Source organism: Sphaeramia orbicularis, chromosome 1, assembly GCF_902148855.1.
Source record: "Sphaeramia orbicularis chromosome 1, fSphaOr1.1, whole genome shotgun sequence".
NCBI lineage: Eukaryota > Metazoa > Chordata > Actinopteri > Kurtiformes > Apogonidae > Sphaeramia > Sphaeramia orbicularis.
In genome coordinates, this window is record NC_043957.1 from 40419139 (window position 1) to 40438722 (window position 19584).

Genomic DNA, 19584 nt, shown 5'->3' on the forward strand with positions numbered 1-19584 from the left:
AAACACATGCAGTTTTACCAGAATAAACCTAAAACAGAAATGTCCTTGGGAGGCAGTTATACAAATTATATCTGTGTATTTAAACTATCTTAGATTACATATTTTTGCAGAAAATATGAAAGGGAAAACCCACAGAAATGTAGCTCAGTGGCATTTTTTCTCCAACTGTATAAGTTCGGTTTTCCATGACATCATAAAAACCCTGTAAACAAACCACACAGAGACACAAGCTGTGCTTTTCTACTAATAGCACAATTTACTACTTGAATTTTAAGCCGCGCTGACTTTATTAAATGGGCAAATTCATAGAAAATCTTATGCAGAAAATATGCAGATTACTTAATTGCCCTCTTCTTGGGTCAATTACTGGTGTTAGCAAAAGTGTAGTGTGCAGTACTCCTCTCTGAAGCCACTGTAACCTCCACTTGTGCAAACAGCTCTAATGTACCTTCACTAGTTATAACCTTATTTGGTCACTTTCTGTTTTTCACTCCCACTAAACATTACCAGACTGGCACTTTCTGTTGCAGTTAATGATGCATGCCCTCCACTGCCCATGTGAAACTGTAATCGGCTTTTGGAACTCCCATCAGTAGGGTAGCAACATCTATGTACGGCTATAAAGAATAACTTCAACCTCTGTTATAGTATAAACAAACAGTGTAGTTTCATCAGATTTTCCTGAATTCATTGCTGACTGTCTGCTATTTTGTTTGTTTACATGTAGAGCACATTGCTGCGTTTTCACTACAACGTATGCATTGCCTAATTAACTGCAGTGGCCCTGATTAAACCCATGACAAAGCTGTCTGCACTCACAACCATTAAAATATTCCAAAATCATATAATCTAGGATAGGGTTTTACATATCAGTGAACCAGCAAACAAATAAGCCCTAAATTCAAATTTTTGCTCAGTTGCAAACATTGCTTAATGCATGGTCAGCTTTTCAGTTACAACTGTGTTGATTCAGTTACGTTTATACATTCAGACATTTATTTTTCAGAGCATCACCCCAATATGATAAAGATTTGTTGTAGGCGTTGCTTTATGTATGTAGAGTCAGTGCAGAGTTATACATTGTGGACGTCCTAGTGATATGTAGCCTGTATTGCCTCTTTGTTTCTGAGCCATTTTAGTTATTACAGAGTGTACTGTAAGTCAGTGGAGAACAAAGTGTGAGCAGCCCCAGGCCTTTACATCCTGCTGAAATGAGAAAACTTGCTTATTGCAAATGAAGACACCAAGTAAATTTGATAGCATGACATTGAGGTTTGTGTGTTTGTCTTTGCTGCTTGGTCCTGCTCGTATGTGTGGGAGGGATCCCTGTTCTTTGTATGTTTGAGTACCGCTGTGTTTGTGTGCACCATTCTCCTGTTAATTACTGGTGACTATTTGTGACCTCTATTAACATCTTCAGCGTCACTTAGCTCGCAGCCAGTTAAGCCAGTAATTCCAGCAGGAAAACTAAATGACTTTGCATAAGCAGACGTTTTTGTTTTTTTTTTTACCTGTGTGTGCATGTGCATGTGTGTCTTTTGTCTGTGTGTAAATTACACTGTGCGATCATTAGAAATGGAAATGAGTGACTCCCTCACCCCCTAAACTCATTGTCTCTCAGACATTAGGTAATTGTCTCTTGCTGCAAACCCCTCCATTATAAAAGTCTGTCTGTTAGCTCTCCCGTTCAGTGATTTAGAAGTGACTCTTTAGATTAAACCATTGCCATGAATGTGACGAACCAAATCTCACTGCTCATTCTTTTCCTTGGCTTCTTTTCTGAAGCACCCCTCTTTTCTTCTCATTCTATTGCCTAAATTGTTAATGTGGTCTTAAGTTTTATACCCTTTTCCATTGTCCGATTTTTCATCCTTTGCTACCCTGTTTTTCCCTTTTTACATTCAGGAGATTACCTCGCTTGGTTTTCTAAGTATTTTTTAATCTGACTCCTCAACTCTTTTACATCCCTTTCATCCATCCCCATTCATTGGATAATAATATTGTAATTTAAAATCCATTTGTTCACTTTCATTGTGAGTACAAACACTGTTTGGCACAGGTACCATCTTATTTTCATTTTTTATCTAATATGGAAATAATTACCACTTCATAAGAAAGTAATTAATCTGTTATTACATAGTTCAAATAAAACATATGTTTCACCAGCCACAATAGTACATAAAACTGCAGTTATTCTCAGCTATAAAGTATCTAGACCAAACACTACTACTTGCATCTCCCAATCTCTTTAATGTGTCAGATTTTATGTGTGCTTCGTCTTTCTCGTACCAAGCTGCTGAGTCATTTTGCAACACTTCCATTTATTTTATATATCTTTGGCATTGACAAAAATCATACTGTATTTTCAACAGTGTTGCCAAGTGATTCACCCTCTTTTTTCAAGCCTCTTTGGAAAGTGCTTTCCCATGTTTCTGTGGTCAATCAGCAGAGACTGCCACAACAACATTTTACTTAAGTCTTTCATGTGGCACATATTAAAATGTATGTGATGTTTTAAAGTAATTTGATTGAGGTTTCTCTCTTATTTGTTATATCTTATTTACATTATTTTAATCCTGTCTTCTTTCAGCGTTTGCAGCCTAAATTCTAATCTCTTTAATTTCCCTTGTTAAGTTAGAGGATAAATTATTCATTTTTAGGTGTAGTCCACGGTCTCATCGGTTGACGTGTTTGTATTTTTAAATCCTCTCCTGCTTTCCATCACCAGATTGCCTGCGCTGTCTTCGCCGCCCTGCTCCATTTCTTCTTCTTGGCAGCCTTCACCTGGATGTTCCTGGAAGGAGTGCAGCTCTACATCATGCTGGTAGAGGTGTTTGAGAGCGAACACTCCAGGACTAAGTACTTCTACCTGGCAGGATATGGGGTGCCCGCTGTCATAGTGGCCGTCTCAGCTGCAGTGGACTACCGGAGCTACGGAACGGACCGAGTGTAAGGATAATAGGGTGGAGGAGGAAAGAATTGCATGAGAGAAGGATGTATGAGGAGGGAGGGAGGGAGGGCATGAGGGAGGCTGGCCAACCTGCTGTCATTTTGGCTGTGTCTGCCACTTTGGACTCTTCATGCTGTGGTACCTCTGAAGAGTCAATGCGGAAAGGTTGAGAGGGGAGAGAGACAGAGAAAGATGGAGAGGAGGAGCGGGAGGAAGAAAGAGACAGAGGGAAGTACGGTGATGAGGATGCACCACAGAGTGCCTGTGTGAGCACAGCAGCGACAATGTGTGAATATGGAGGGATTTAAGAGGCGAGATAAAAAGGAGAGGGTACGCACAGGAGCAGACAGAGGGAGAAGGGGTGGTGTTAGTGTGAGAGAGTGAAAATGGATAGATGTAGAAGGGAGTGATAGAGTAGTCTGTCAGGGTGCGCACACGTCCAAGCCGGTTTTCACGTGTGCTGTAAAAACTGGTTTCCCTGGAGGAAGAGCAGAGTTGTGAGTGGGACGAGGAAATACATTAAGAACACATATGGTAATTATTCATGCATGCCTGACTTGTCCAACCTCAGTCACAGGGTGAATCCAAGAAGGTAGACAGCATCTCATTTATATGAAGAAAATGCACAATAGACCACCTCCAGATACACAGTCCAAAACATAAAAACACTTAAACATGCCTGGCCTATCCACTCTATAAATACTTGAACGGTTAATGGTCAACATTTTATTCATACAGCGTATACGCATATTATATGTATAATGTATATAGAGCTCTGCACATGCCGTGACCTGTCCTCCATTTGGCGACTATATGAAAGGCTGAAGATGACATTAACTACGAAGAGTTGCACTGAGATGCCACTATTAGAAAATCTTCTCCCTCAATTGTTTATGAACAAGGGATTCCATATAGAAAGTGAAAAATGACAGGGTCATATAGTACTGTTAAATGATTCACATGTGCTCACATTCTGTGCTGCTCCCAAGGCCTTTGTGGTTCAGCCGTCATATCTACTAGCTACACATCACCCAGCAGAAGTTTGAGAACCAGAAAGGCTTGAATTTAGCAGTGTTTAACCGTCAAGCCACACCAGTCCGTATGCCACTTAGATCAATATTTCATTGTGGGACGATCATTAAAACATGAGATTCTGAATGCCAAGCTCTGGATGAATAATCTGACTGCATACCATTAACTAGCAGCAGACTGGGAAACTTGTCTCAAGACAATAGCTGTGGTTGAAACAGTAAAACTGCAAATGGAAGCGGTAATATTTTGTGACAATGGTAGAATCTCCAAACACTCCTCACAGTAAAATATGATTTTCATTGGAAAAATTATTGTGATCTAGATTGATATTTTACCGAAACAGTGAATGCATTTAATGTCCTTGTGGCTCAGCTTATTAAAAATAAACTAATTTTGGTGGTAGCTTTCATCAAACAAAAAATAATGTGTGACTCATTTATCAGCTCTACCTTGAAAATGGTGCACCTTATCATGTTTGACATAACACATGCAGACAAACCTCCTGAAAATATCATCTGCCATCCCTGCTGTGTCACCTTGTCACATACCGCACCTCATACTTCCCATATTAGCCAGTGGCACTGAGTTTCATTCATGTCCTATAATGAAGGTGGCTATGACTTAGCAAAGGAGCCCTAATGGAGGATACAGTGACACAGTCAGGGACCCATAATGGAGGACTCTCTAATGTGGTGGAAATTGAAAGATTAATAATTCAATAGCAACTGGTCATGAATCAGTCGGCCATTTTGCTCCAGTGGTATTTCTCTGGCACCTTCCTCTGCACCCCGTTGAGTCTGACCTCCATGTAGGGCACTCCAGGGTGTTTTTTTCTCCGCCTGCTTGCTATGTTGATGAGTGAAGATTTTTTGGGGGGGTAATATAATTTATACATACAGCAGTATATATTTTATGACCAACCTTGTGGTCACTGCATATATGTGTGCTCATGCATGCAAAACATCTGTGCATGTCTGCTGTATGTGATGGTGAAGGGTTATGTTGGTGTGTTGGTATCATATGCATGTTTGTCTGTGTGTCTCTTTTCTCCTTTAACCTCATTGCACAGTCATTCCCAGACTCCATAAATAGCCCTGTACGACAGCTCCGTCTGTAACTCAGTATTCAAATGAACACAGTCATGTCATATTTTTGTGACCACAGGATGTGCCCATGTCATATATCTGAGCCCTAAGGGGGGAGTAAAGGTTTATTTATCACAGGTGCTCATCCCTCGCTGTCTTGCCCTCTGTGCATGATGTATGTCTGAGGTGTATAAAGACTATTTCCTTATATCATGCAGTACCTTTCCCACTGTTCCTCATCTTTTTCACTTTTTCATCTGCCAAGTTTCTTTTGTCCTCCCTTTAACATGATGCATTTGATATACTGTACGTCATGTAACTTTTTTTTTCTTCTCCTCGCTTCTGTGCATGTGTGTGTTATCCTCTGATGGTAAATCCATGGTATCCTACATCCATCTGAGACTGGAGCATGTTTTTAATCCCTGTGTGTCTTTCCTCTCATGCTTTTTTTTTTTTTTTTTTTATGTCACTCATACATGTTCTCTCTCTCTCTCCCTTTCTCTGTAGGTGCTGGCTACGATTGGACACGTATTTTATCTGGAGCTTCATAGGCCCTGCTACACTCATCATCATGGTGAGACACACATGCAGGAATGTTCACACACTTGACATAGCACTACATGTACAGCATAAACTGACTGCCATGTGTTCAAGCTGGTACAACTTGTTACATTAAGGTGTTTATCTCCTACAGTGATTCCCTGAGATCCTCAGCAGCAGCAGCATTAAGAGCTTCAAGTGTCAACTTAATAATTCCGTCTCCTAGATTAACTTTCACATATTTTAACAAGCTAAGCATAAACCACAGAGAATATGAAAAGATGTGAAGAAAATTAGACTTCTGTTTGACTCTTTCAAGTTCAGAGACACAATTCTACCTCAATTCTACCAATTTTATTACAGCGGCACTTGATTATGTAGTAATGAGGACATGGTAGAGGCTGTCACTGACCAGTTTCTCAGTCCTTTCATATTCTGATAAAGCATGTTGCATCTTATCTTGAAGAAATTAACTGGATGAAAATGAAGTTAAATGACCAGATAGATTACAAGAAATGTTTGGGAAAGAGGGAATGAAGAGAATGGTACATTTTCCCAATTAGGTGAATGTCACCCTCTACACTGGTGCTCTGTACTCATTTTAGAAATGTCAGGTGGGCTAGTGCTGAGCTAAGTGGGGTTTTAAGTGGGAGAGGCACGTTTGGGACTGTTTTGGCTCTTCATGCATTGGCAGCATATAGGTGCAACAGTCCAGACAATTATCGTTAAAGTATCCTCTCTGTGCACTGGTAGTCCAATAGAAAAGACAGCATCTGTAAGAATTGAATTTCTATTGTAACAATGATCCTCAATGGATGTAATGACTACATTGGCTGTATTTCCTCGATGCTCAAGCTGCTGTATTTTGAGCACATAAAGGGCTGTTGATTGTGGGCTGATACTGTGTCCCCAAGCCAATTACTGCTAGAAGGGAAAATGAAATGATATGCAATGTGTGTGAGTGAATTGTTGCAGTGACATTGTGTCTTTAATTAGGGTTGTGGTAGCAGAGTATTAACTCAAATGTGTCTGTGTGTGTGTCTGTGTGTGTTTCAGTTGAACGTAATCTTCCTCGGTATCGCTCTTTATAAGATGTTCCATCATACGGCCATTCTCAAACCAGACTCTGGATGTCTGGATAATATCAAGTAAGTACATACCATCCTTGTTTAAAGCAAATACGCCTGGTTTTGAAGATGAATGGGATAATGCATGCACGTATGAGCATATAAAGTCAACTGTGTAGTCCATCAGCCCATGTTTCTGTCACATGAAGGACATTTCACCTTTGACATTATTAGAAAATGTTACAAATTGACATCATTCCGTGATTATTCTCAGTCACGTCGCTATATCTTATATGAGCCTTAAGCAATAGAAGGCAAATGTGGCTTCATCTTTGCTGAGCACTAAAACTAAAACTGTCTTACAAGCTAACTAATCAGGTTTGTGTTATTACTCATTCCAATGCAGCTCAAGACAAAAAGGCTCAGTCTAATTCAGATACTTTGCCATTACTGGGAGCTCGACGCCTTACAGAGACGCTGCTCAGAATTTATGATGCAAATCAGAAAAATGACTTACTCATTTGATTTATCATTTAGATATCACAGCCAATGTATCTTTCACGACAGGAGTTTTAAGTAGGGTTTCAAGTGGGAAGTGTAACAGAAATAAAGACAAAACCAGCTGATCTTTGCTTCACTGCAGATCAGAGAACTAAAAATGAAAGCCTGATGAAGGATGAAAATCAAAAGACTGATTTAGGATATGATGCTCTTGGATATTTTTTTCCCCTTTTGTAATGACTTTCTGAGCACACTAAAGGCTCAATAGATTTTAATCTATTTCACTTCATTAGTCATGTCTAATTGTGGTTCATTTACTCATTAATCATCATTTTGTCCTTTCTGTCTTATTTTTTTCCCTCCTTTTGTTTTCTTTGTCTCCTTCTTTAACTCCCAGCCATCTTAAGTTGTCTTTGTTGTGGATTGGCTCTGGTAAGGCCACTCTCCAATCATGATGCTTGTCGTCTCCCTAGAAACATTTTGATTGGTTTGCTTGTCATCTTATTTGTCTGTAGAGGCTTCCTAGAGTCTATGCACATCCCTAAATTAACCAGATTGACTACACTTTTCCTGCCCTGTTAAATGGATTACGTGTTCATTTGTGATTTGTGAGCTCCTATGACCTATAGAACTAATGTGCTATTGAAATATTATAATGGTGAAATGTGAATGAGGGGAAACAGAGCTGAGAGAGAAAACATGACTCAAGGGAGCACTGGAGGGTGAGGTGAAATGGAGGAATGGAAAAGAGAGGGATGAGTGTACCCTTTATTGAGGAGGGTCGTCAGACAAGCTTTATTGGAGGTTCTGTCTCGCCTGAATGGTGCCACAGAGGGCAACATCAAATCAATCACCTCAGTCTCACTCACTTACTCTCCTCTTCTTTCTCCCTTCCTTCCTCTTGACTCTCCTAATTTCCCCCCCCTCTGTCTTTCTCTCTCCATTGCTCTGCCTCTCAATTTCCCCGTTTCTTTGTCTCCATCCCTCACATAAGAGGTGATCACTTCCCAGTCAGCTAATCACATTAACAGCCATCATTGTAGCTGTGGCACACCCGAAACTGTGACCTTTAGTGGGAAATGTCATTTATAATGGCTGTAATGTCCCACTACTCACTGCCCAGTGGAGCCACTCACATTGCTGGCCTCACACACACACACACACTGGCGACAAAGTAGATAACATACACATGCCTCGACTCAACCAAACTTCCCTGACATTTGGCCTTTATGACTTACTTCTGTATGGGTTTTATTTGAAATGCAGTGCACAGCCTTAAAATATTTTATTAAATTTAAGTCCATGACACTGTTATAGACAAAATTACACTAACAGACTTCAGGACCCACTTGTGCCTATGAAAATGTTCTTACCCTCTGTCATGTGCTTTGAGTAATAGAGTTGGGATGTAAGTTGGAAATCTTACAGTGCATAATATTACAAGCTGACGTCAGCTAACTTATAACCTCCCGTCCCTCTGTCAAGATAGTATCTAAATGAGCACATCCACTCTCCATGTCCTCTCAGCCATCCTGTAAAATAAAATAAATTCTTTTAGTCAAAACCTCCCACTGTTTTCTCCATTCCACCCCCACAGTGTTGGGACTCTGAGTGAACCCTCTCTAACCCCATTCTCCTGCCTTAAGGTCCCATATGCATCAAAGTTTGCTGACAGGGACATGATGTCACTAATTAAACATGTGTGCCCTTTCTTTTGCAGGTCTTGGGTGATCGGAGCCATAGCTCTTCTTTGTCTGCTGGGCCTAACCTGGGCTTTTGGCTTGATGTACATCAACGAGAGCACCGTCATCATGGCTTACCTTTTCACCATCTTCAACTCTCTGCAGGGCATGTTCATCTTCATCTTCCACTGCATACTGCAGAAGAAGGTGCGAGACAGACAAAGTTTAACACAAATAAATAGACAGTGTGACAGGCGAGCAAAATATACACACTGATCAGCAGAGACACCAAAAATATCTGCTGTCACAGGTTTGATTGGTCAGTCACTAAACCTACCGGCTGCTCAGTTCTCTCACTTTTTCACTATTTTGTCTTTGTAGCTGCAGGTAACACACTGAGTTCCAAGTCTTACCATGTGTCTGTCTTTATACTAAATAAAATAATCATTAGCCAGGGTCATACAGCCTAAAATAGCTGTTTCAAAGCTATGATAATATTTTTTCTCCATTTAGTATTCTGGACATGTGTAAATGTATCTCTTTTCTTACCTAAATGGCTGTGGTTAAAAGTGTGTTTTTCTGATGTTGTCATTGATTACATACAGTAACCTCTTGTACATGAGCGCATGGCTTCACTCACAACTTCCCTTTGACTTTGAAAATACTACATCTTTCATATGCTGTTATGCTTTTAGTTCACTTGGCCTGAAGAATTAGAGGCATTAGTGAGCACATACAGTATGTATCACTTCTTATACTTGATATATGGTTTGCAGAAAGAGCCTACACATTCACGGATATTTTTACAGAGTCTCCCACACGCTGTCACTGCCTGGGAGTACAGAAGAGGAGTACGATATGGAGAAAAAAAATCATCAAATGCTTAATACTCTTGTCTGGCTTCAGTCCCACAGAGAGTTTTTAGTTTTAAGGGTTTGACCAGTGAACAAGTGCAGTGTGTATCTGCGCTTGTGTCTCTGCTCTGTACTTAGGTATGTGTTAGGCCGTGAGATCAGGTATCAGGAGACATGTCCTCAGAACAGCGCTGAGCTTTTCTTTGGCTGCAGCCCAATATGGTTTCTCCCAAGATGCATGGAACAACTCACCACACAGCTGTTCAAACAGTGCATGTGGCAATACATGCCTGCCAGTCCAACAAGCTTGTTAAAAGGCAATTATAGTCTTATTTGTTCTAAGTTGATTGGGATCTAAATGCAGATGTTCAGTGTGTACAAGTGCATCATATGTCTCCCGAAGGAATATGTCCATTTCAGATCGATATGGGGCAGTAATAACATTTGGACGAATGTTGATAGGGAGAGTTTATGATGTTAATCTTTTAATGTCTGTTTTTATGGACTTAATGTTTGTACAAGGAATTTCATAAAAAGAAGTTAACAGGAACACTATATCAAGCTAAGCACTTACAGCGTACGTTTTTTTTCCTGGTGTGTCATCTTAATTATATACTCCAGTGTGTTCAAGGTATGTCCTCAATATATCCAGAAAGTGGAACATCAGTTTCCTTATACCCGTTTCCCTTTTGTCTGTGTCTGTGTGTAACTCTCTGAACCTCACGCCTCTCCTGCAGGTGCGTAAAGAGTACGGTAAATGTCTGCGTACTCACTGCTGCAGCGGCAAAAGCGTAGAGACTTCTATCTCGTCCTCCAGTAAGACCACCACCTCTCGGACCCCTGGCCGCTACTCCACAGGCTCACAGGTGAGCTTACCTGCCTGCACACCTGGACGCTACAGCACAGCAGACTCCCAGGTGAGGCCAGAGCACGCCATGAGGGTTTTGGGTTATCACTCTACACTTTCAGCTAGAGTCAGTTCAGACAGACGTGTACTGTATATACGTCGAGTAAAGATGTAGATTTTGTGTTGAAAGTGAGATAACCCAAACCCTGGATTACACCTTGACATACTGATGCTAACGTGCAGGTAGATGGAGTAAAACTGACATTGATGGGTAATGTTTCTGTTTCTCTCTTGTTGGTCATGCTTTGCCTTTTCCTTTATTGCCTCTCCTGCACTAATTTGCCCTTCTTTTGCACATCACACCCTCTTTGATTATATTTCTCACCGTATTTCTTCCCGTTTTTGTTGTCTTGTCTTTTCTTCTTTGACTTGTTCCCTCCCTTCATCATTGCTGCTCCTCGGTATTTTTTCCCAAATCTCCCCCACCCCTGCTCGTTTTCTTTCTCGTTCTTTTTCTTTTTCTTTTTCTTTTTCTTTTTCTTTGTCTCTTTTCTGCTTCTCCACTCCTGTATACAGAGTCGCATTAGGCGGATGTGGAATGACACTGTGAGGAAACAGGAGTCTTCCTTCATCACTGGAGACATCAACAGCTCTGCCACACTCAACAGAGGTAACCACAGGATACCTACCATTTGCATGCTCATCACTGTCACTATATCTACTTTATTAATAGCAGGAGGCCCAGAAAGCATACGCTGTCATTTAGTAAAGTGGTAGGAGTCCAAACTTCTGATAATGGCACTATGTTCTTTCAGAGAGGAAGATTAGCAAAGTCGAGTGTAAATATCACTCACTACTTTTTGCAGCTTCAAAGAGTGACTTCAAGAGCCGACTCTAGTTAAAACTGAAACATGAATCAATCTGTGGTTCCCATTATAAGACTACAGAGCACAGGGAAGGCTATAGAAAGGCTATGGAAAGTTCTAAACTTATTTTCAAAGCTATCTATTTATCTCTATTTTTGTTAAAGAAGTATTGTATCTCTCAGTATCTCAAAGTAAACATTGAAACATTTTAATTCTCTAATCAGTGCAGAGTTACATCATATTAAGGCTTTATGATGAGGAGCAATTTGCAATAAATGGAGCTAGTATTAGATATTTGTATGAAAGCGGAACAAAGTTCAGGCTCAATGTGTTCAGCTTAAGTTATTGATACTATATTGGTTACTGTGGCTGTTGAATGGGTATCAGGGTTGTTATAAGGATACAAAACTAAAACTAATGCTAAAAAAGCAAGTGAAATGTAATGTAAAATGGAAACTTTTCTCAGAAACATGAAAATTTAGCAAAAACTACAAAGAACAATGCAACTTAAACTAGCTAACAGAATTTCATGGAAAATCAATTTAAAGTTAACGGTTGATGTACACAAATAAAATGGATTCTCGCCACAATATTCAAGTTATATGTGATGTAATAGAGCAACAAAACATGCCCATCCTGGTACTAAATAATCAAAATGACAATCAGAAAAATCAAGGTACCAGGAATAATATAAGAAAAAAATCTTTACACCGGTATAGATAAAAGAAGAGCAGTTGTGCTTGAAATGTCATGATTGAAATAAAACCTAACATGGGAGCTCTAGACGTGTACAGATTTTTTTTCTGTATTAAGTTATATTTGATGTCAAGCATTCTTTCATCCTGCCTTTTTAGCTTTTTTAAGTGGCTTTTCCATACAAGACCAGAAAAAAAGTTGGATTAAAATTAGTCTAAAAACTAAAACTTGAGCTACTTACGTACTCAAAGAGTTAAAATTAAACAAACAACTGAAAGACTAAAAACTATGACAACTGTAGGAGCTCAGACAGGTATTACACTTGGTTGCTTGTGTTTTCACTGTAATCATTGTGCGTTGCTGTTTAAGCCACAGTAATGGACAGTAAGAATGGATTCTACGAGTGTGGCTGTTGGACAGCTAGGGTAATGAGGACATTACGTAGACATCCAAATGGCTAGAGATTCTGACTCACACACACACATATCCACTGTCATTTGTTAGTCTCTAAGCCGAGGTGTGGCCCTCGCTTCCTTCAGGCCACTAATAAGCTGTTAGCATGACAGATTGATGCTAAAGCAGACACGGTGTGTGTCAGCTCCTGAATTATCACACACTTAGTGAGGCAGGCTGAACACACCCCCACCTCCTCCTTCTCTCACACTTTAAAGTATGGTGCAGAGAGCTGCTTAACCAGTAGATTTAAAATGACTGCATACTGTGGCTTAGTGAATATGGACGGACTGGAATAAATTGGATATTCCGATAGCGGATTGACTTGTTGAAATGAGGGCGAGTGCTATGAAGTGGGAATGATTTTAACTTAATTTTAAGGCATTTCTTGCTAGGTTGGTACTAAAAATGCAAAGTATCAGTCTGGCATTTATTATAATTCTAATATATATGGTAGATTATCTCTGTAATAGAGTCTACCCTGATACCCATACACTCTTTTAGGTTTTACCCACATTTACTCCAACAGTTCTTTCTAAATTTTGTTAATTACTCCTACCTGAATCTGTGTTTTGCTGGCCAAGTTCAGGATGATTTAACTAATGGATTCATGAAAAAGAAGCTTTACTAATTTGTCATCAAAAATACCACAACAATGCACATAGTGGTACAGGAAGTTTACTCTTTTCAGTAGTATGATGATATTCAGCATGAGGATGAATTCACTGGAGCTGTCTTGTGTATCTGTCTTCTGTTTTTCTGCAGTCTCTTAATGTGTACATGATCTGTCTCTCACCTAGAGAAGAAATTACAATGAGAACACTTTTTGTAGCGCCTTTGTCCATTAACTATCCTGTAGTCATGCTTCTCTGCTCAAGCGTATTGAACTGCAGCACAATCCTCTCCAAGCTTTGCTCCGCTCTCTTTGTCTCGCTCTCTCTGCCTATATCTCTCCCTCTCTCTACTCTCCTTCGGCCTGTATGCAGTGGCTGCAAGAATGACTTGTCAAGCTTTTTCTTGCCTTTCACCTCAAACTATGTTTGCTTGTTTGATTTACTTGTCCTCTTCTCTCCCCCCTTTCTTCCACACACTCACTTTCCATCTCACTGTCCTTTCTTTTTCCTCCTTGCTTACTTCCACTCTTCAACATCTGCATACTCTCTCCTTCTCCTTCCTGTCTTTGCTCTTCCCCTTTCCTTGAGTGTTTCTCTCCTTTTCTCTCTTGACTTGGCTGTTGCTTCTCCTCTCTCCTCCTTTCTTGTCTTGGCTGTTGCTCTCCTCCTTTCTCTTTCTCTATCTGCCTGTACCAGGAGCCATGGCTAATCATCTTATAACTAATGCTCTCCTTCGTCCCCATGGTACTAACAATCCTTATAACACTCTCCTGGGGGACTCGGCAGTCTATAACAACCCAGCCGTGGGCATGTACAACACCCAAGGTGTGCCTGATGTTCCTTTTATAAATGTAACATTTTCAGTGGTTGCTTAAATTTATTGTTTTACTACATGAAATTTTGTTTGCATGGTACCTTCATTTCAAATGCTTGCAATTGTGATAGTCTTTTGGCTGCCTATCTGATCTAGCCTTTTCTAGTGGCTCCCAAGTGAGGCAGTCCATCACACTGTAATAATCTGTCATAAAGGACACCCACTGGGCAATTCTCGCTCCCCATAAATGCAGAGATGAAATTTTTTTGAAGATTTATAAGAACACTACAACACCCGGTATTTAGAATATACTGTAGATTTACACCATGCTGGTAATAAATTCAATCCTATGTGAACTACTTAGGAGCCATTAGATATTTGTCCTTTTGTGTGAATTTTTGTTTTATTTGCTTTATTTTGTGTGTATATTAAGTTGTGTATTTTTTACAGTATTGCACATCTTGTATTTCTACATATTCTTTTAGCTGTTTTTTATGATTTTTATGACCATGTTATCATAAAAAGGGTATAAAAAGTAGACTTTTATTTTGATACTCAATAAGGTTTCTTTAACATTTTTCATCATGACTCCAATTACTGTGCAAGTGTTAATTCTGTAGTTGTTTCAAGTTGTATGCACTCACGTCTGTCTCTCTTCTCTCTCTCCTCCCTCACGCCGTCCATCAGCACCTTACCGAGACACAAGTAAGGGCTAAATTAATACTCAACTACTTCAATAACATTGACTTTCTTCTCCCTTTTCTTGTTTCAAAAGCTCTCTGTTTCACAATTTCAGTTCAATCTAGAACAGTAGTTTGTTTGGCTGTCAGCCAGGCTAAAGCTTTTTCTTCATTAAATTATTTGTCAGTCCATGTAACACAGTTGATTTAAATTGTTTGTCAGACATTTTTAGATAATCCTTTCCTAGAAAATGTTATTTAAAAGTATTTTTTGTGGACAGTTCATCTATTGCATTTCAAAAGCCATTAATACTAAACTTCTGAAATTCTGTCAATCCAATGTGGAACATGTAGATTTAGATATATACATTGCTAGAATTAGACTATTATAAGTAGGATAAAATAGCCTTTAAAATTAGTTTAAGTAGTAATTGTCTCACCAATTACTTTATCTTATTTTTTAAAACAAACTCTGGCAAATGCTGGCAGCGAAAACACATCTGAGGTTTCTCTTAAATGAATTATGGATGCTTGAAGCATTTTTCCATCCAAGAAAATTATCATTGCTACTTTTTAATCCTCAATTCACAGTACACTCTATAGTATCAAACAATAATTAAAGTCTTTCTTCTGAGAAATCCTCTTAGTTTATTTAAGAATCCTAACATTCATTGCTTTTTTAAATTATTTGTTCCTCAGAGGGCATCTTGAACAACGCAAGAGACTCCAGTGTTATGGATACACTCCCTCTCAATGGTAACCATGCCAACAACTACAGCATGGCCAGCAGCGAGTACCTGAGTGACTGCGTTCAGATTCTAGACCGTAGTGGCGGCTATGGCACTCACAGCAACCATAAAGAGACGACCCTGGAGAAGAAGATTTTGAAGGAGCTGACCTCCAACTACATCCCATCCTATCTCAACAATCATGAGAGGGCCACCACTGAGCGCAATCACAACCTGATGAACAAGCTTGTCAACAGCAGCATGGCCAATGGAGGTGATTAGTTTGATTGACATAATAAAACCTGTAGGTGTGACCACTGCATGTGAAGCGTATAACTACAAATTCAAGGCTACTGTTTTCTGTAAAGCCTTAAAGTAACTCTGCCCTCCACCAGTCTCCATCAGATTTTAGGATTGATTGTGAAGGTGGATTATGTGCTAGGCTGGTTTAGCACCCACAGTTGGCTGGTGATCACAATGAAGAGTGAGCACACAAAGCAAATGCTGCCTTCCACCAGTACATACGCGGGTTTCGTTTTCAGCAGCTTGTACATTTATATCGTCTTAGCCGACAGCCTTTATACCATTGCTAGACATATATATGTGCCCATGATGTATGAAACAATCAAAAACTATTTTCGACTAGTGCTTGAATGCTTTGACACATTTAACTACTCTAGCACTTAGACTTCTTTCTTTCATGAGGCGATTTGTGGTACAGTCAGTGCAGAGACATCTAAATACACATCATACAGCAAAGAGAAGAGATCAAGAGTCAAGATATTTTACAGCAGCCATGAGCGATATCATCACATTCCAGAGTGACATTTAAAGGGTGTATTGATAGAGTAGACCAGCTGTAAAAGATAAAAATGAATAAAAAAAATAAAATAATGGATATAGTGTGTAGTGGCCATCCCCTGAGCTTCCCACTGAATCCCCAGTTTCTGTATTTCCTAATGCTCCCCATGGCTACTGCAACTTGTTTAATAAGTTATTTCCATGGGAATTAGTTTGTTTTCACAGTTTGTTCTGATACTGGAAAATCGAAATCTCCAACTAGATATGCATACTAGAGCTCCATGTTCAAAATGAAACATTATGCGCTAATTTGAATTCCTCTGTTTTGTGACAGGGAGTATGGCAGGAGGTAGCAGTAGCAGCAGCAGCAGTGGTGTTAGTGGTTGTGTGGGCAGCAGTAAAGAGGACAATGGCCCTATGGTGCTGGACAACCCTGCAGCTTTCCCTCACGAGGAGAACCTGGGTTTGGAAATCATCCGGGAGGAGTCTAACGTGCCTCTCCTGCCGCCACGGCCCCCTCCACCTGACAGCCACCCTCCACCTCCCCCTCCTCCACACAGCTTCTCCAGGCCACGGCGCATCCCCCAGGAAACCAGCGAGAGCTTCTTCCCCCTGCTGACAAATGAGCACACTGATGAGCACACACATTCGCCCAACCACAGAGACTCACTTTACACAAGCATGCCGGTGCTGACGGACCTCCCGGACCCACAGATGAATGGTTTAACAGACGGAGAGGAAGACAGTTCAGGAGAGCTGCAGCCCTGTAAGAGTGCCACTGCTCCAGAGTTAGATGACGTCTATTATAAGAGCATGCCAAACTTGGGCTCCAGGAACCACCTTCATGAGCTCCAGAGCTACTATCACATGGGCCGTGGTGGCAGTGATGGATATATGGTGTCTGCCAATAAGGAGGAGTCTGATTCATCACCTGAGGAACCTCCTGTAGATCCTTCTCACCTGGTTACCAGTCTATAGAGCCAATCATGAGACTTCTATCCCTCCCCAGCCCACTGTCACACTTCCAACCTTCCAATGAAATTCATTCTGTATTGTTGACTGACTGACAGACTGAGCTGGCCCGCCCCTGGATTGAACAGTGTGTGACATTGACTATGGCACACTCAACCACTCTGACACAGTGGTTGAGATATCGCTGGTCAAATTTAAGCAGGAACTGAATGTATTGTCATAAATGGTGCAAAGTGAGAGGCCAGTCTGGAAAGACTTCATTGCAAACATCAAAAAGGAATGGAACTTTAAAACTTGGAAGGAAAGGAAGGGGGAGGGATTCTGTAATTTTACTCTATCCATTACTTTAATTTGGAATCTTGGATTGATCGTAGCCCTACAAATTCCCCAATATGGACCTCTAGCAGATCATAGCATATAGTCTCCAGTACCACCACTACAGGGGCATGGCCCCCAGCCCGCAGCCCCGGGTAAAGGAGCTGTCTGTCTGTTTGTTTATATGTCTGTCTCTGTCTCACTTTTAAAGACATATACGGGATGGCGTTTTTCCAACTCTCCATAGGGTAGAGCAGGTTAACATAAACTTGCTGTGAAAAAGGCTCCGTCTCACCACCTGCCAATCAAGTGGAGGATGTATAGTATATGCCCTCACTACTGATCATCCCAAAAACTACTTTCTTGGGCAACTGAACTGTAAACATATCACGCTGATGTTCTGAATTCTCTCCTGTCCGTATCTGCTAAACTGGAGTTGTGTCTGGGCTGGTGTAACATTCCTGCAAGTTGTAGTGACTGCGGCTACTGTGTATTTCACTGAAAACAAAGACGGAAGATCATATTACAACAGACTGAATAAAAAAAAAGAATTGGTTCCGTTTCTTCTCCTTTCTTCTGTAAAAGTTTTCAGTTATCTGAGGATTATGAAGAAATCACAGACTATTTCTATGTATTGTACAGAATACAGATACAAATACAAATGTTGCATATGACCAAGTCTTTTATTTTTTAACTTTAAGTTACAAACCTTTTGTCTGTGGAACTGTTCTGAAATGTCATGATATGTTCTGGTCACATGTAGACAGAACAAGCAAGGAACAATCTTTCATGTCACTCTTTCATAAATACAGAGACAATTAAGCACTCCTTAATTAATACGCATATACCCGACGCACACTTCATTCAGGACCTTTTATAGAAACACCACTGTCACTCACATTTTGAGAATCAATTGTTACTATATTCTTTACCACTGTGTAGTTTAAAAATGAAAAGCTAAATGAAGTGGCTACGTTGTGAGGTGGACGGTTGCTATGGAAATGCTGCGTTTTAGTGTTTGCTGGAAGTGGTTCTCATCTCATTTGTTCTTGAATAAAGCATTTCCTCTCTTTAATTTCAAGGAGGAACATCTGTGAAAAAAGTAGTAGGTCAACAATGGTATACAAAGCATATCTTCTCTATTGCCAAATATTTTACTAATTGACATTACATTGATGTGCTGGTTGAGATATTGTACAGAACAAAATGCTGAGAGTAATAAATGTCCTTCTTTAAACTAAAAAAAAAGAGAATTTCCACTCTTTATAAAAGGGTGGGGCTCACTTGTGAGATGCCAAGATTACACTGTATATGTGTAGTGAAGATGTGAAAAACTCTGCACACCGCAGCACTGTCCAATGTGGAAAGCCAATGTTTACTTATTTAGGAGGAAAAATTAAAAAAGTGTATGAAGTGTAGCTTGCACATGTATCCCACAAGCCCCCTCCATGTCCCCAAGAGAGAAATTATTTATTTATCTGTTTATTGGTTTAAAGACAGCAAAACAAGCTTGGAGGAATGAAAGCTGGCTTAAGGCAGGAGTAAATAAAGTGGCACTGGGTTTGTTTTTTGTTTCTTTTTTAAATTATTATGATCATGATTATTATTACAATATTATTGCTAATTATTTATTCTTTTTGTATGGGTTCCAAGTTGAATGATCTCATAACTAATATTTGTTGTAACAGTGAAAGTTGTTTGCCAACAAATAAATTACTGACATAGCTTTGCGGTTTTGCGCCTCTTGAGTGTTATCAGTTATTACATCGAAATTAAATGCAAATACAGAGTTAAACCCAACAGTGTTTTTATGTCAAATATGAAGTCCTGGCCATGTAAGAAGATTACAATGGGTATGTCCTCGAAATATTAAGTGGATTTCTTTTTCATTATGGGACAGAAAACTGCTTTCCTCTGAAAATTAATAGATTCAAAGGTTTGTCTGTGGAAATTCTCCAGGGTCCAAGATGATTCTGAAGAAAAGGAAAATAAATAAATAGATGGGAGGATGTTGGTCAAATACCTACTATAAGATCTGTCATTACAGCAAAGTAAAATTTGTTTTAAACTTTTATAGTAAAGCTGCC

At 39.8% G+C, this 19584-nt stretch overlaps 1 protein-coding gene across 9 annotated transcripts in view; it reads left to right on the forward strand.

Annotated features, from left to right (window-relative positions):
- The window catches only part of adgrl3.1 (adhesion G protein-coupled receptor L3.1), a 117852-nt gene extending 98629 nt beyond the window's left edge, over positions 1 to 19223 (forward strand). For 3 of the 9 annotated variants that reach the window (XM_030147318.1, XM_030147326.1, XM_030147341.1), the window contains 10 exons: positions 2729 to 2949; positions 5575 to 5641; positions 6664 to 6755; positions 8896 to 9064; positions 10449 to 10628; positions 11135 to 11228; positions 13884 to 14012; positions 14689 to 14706; positions 15381 to 15683; positions 16545 to 19223. In XM_030147318.1, the coding sequence (XP_030003178.1) occupies positions 2729 to 2949; positions 5575 to 5641; positions 6664 to 6755; positions 8896 to 9064; positions 10449 to 10628; positions 11135 to 11228; positions 13884 to 14012; positions 14689 to 14706; positions 15381 to 15683; positions 16545 to 17188 (1917 nt within the window). In that variant the 3' untranslated portion in view covers positions 17189 to 19223. The remainder of the gene's footprint in view (positions 1 to 2728; positions 2950 to 5574; positions 5642 to 6663; positions 6756 to 8895; positions 9065 to 10448; positions 10629 to 11134; positions 11229 to 13883; positions 14013 to 14688; positions 14707 to 15380; positions 15684 to 16544) is intronic. The other 6 variants (XM_030147335.1, XM_030147357.1, XM_030147348.1 and 3 more) reach the window with 5 other exon arrangements.
- The last annotated feature ends 361 nt before the right edge of the window (positions 19224 to 19584 follow it).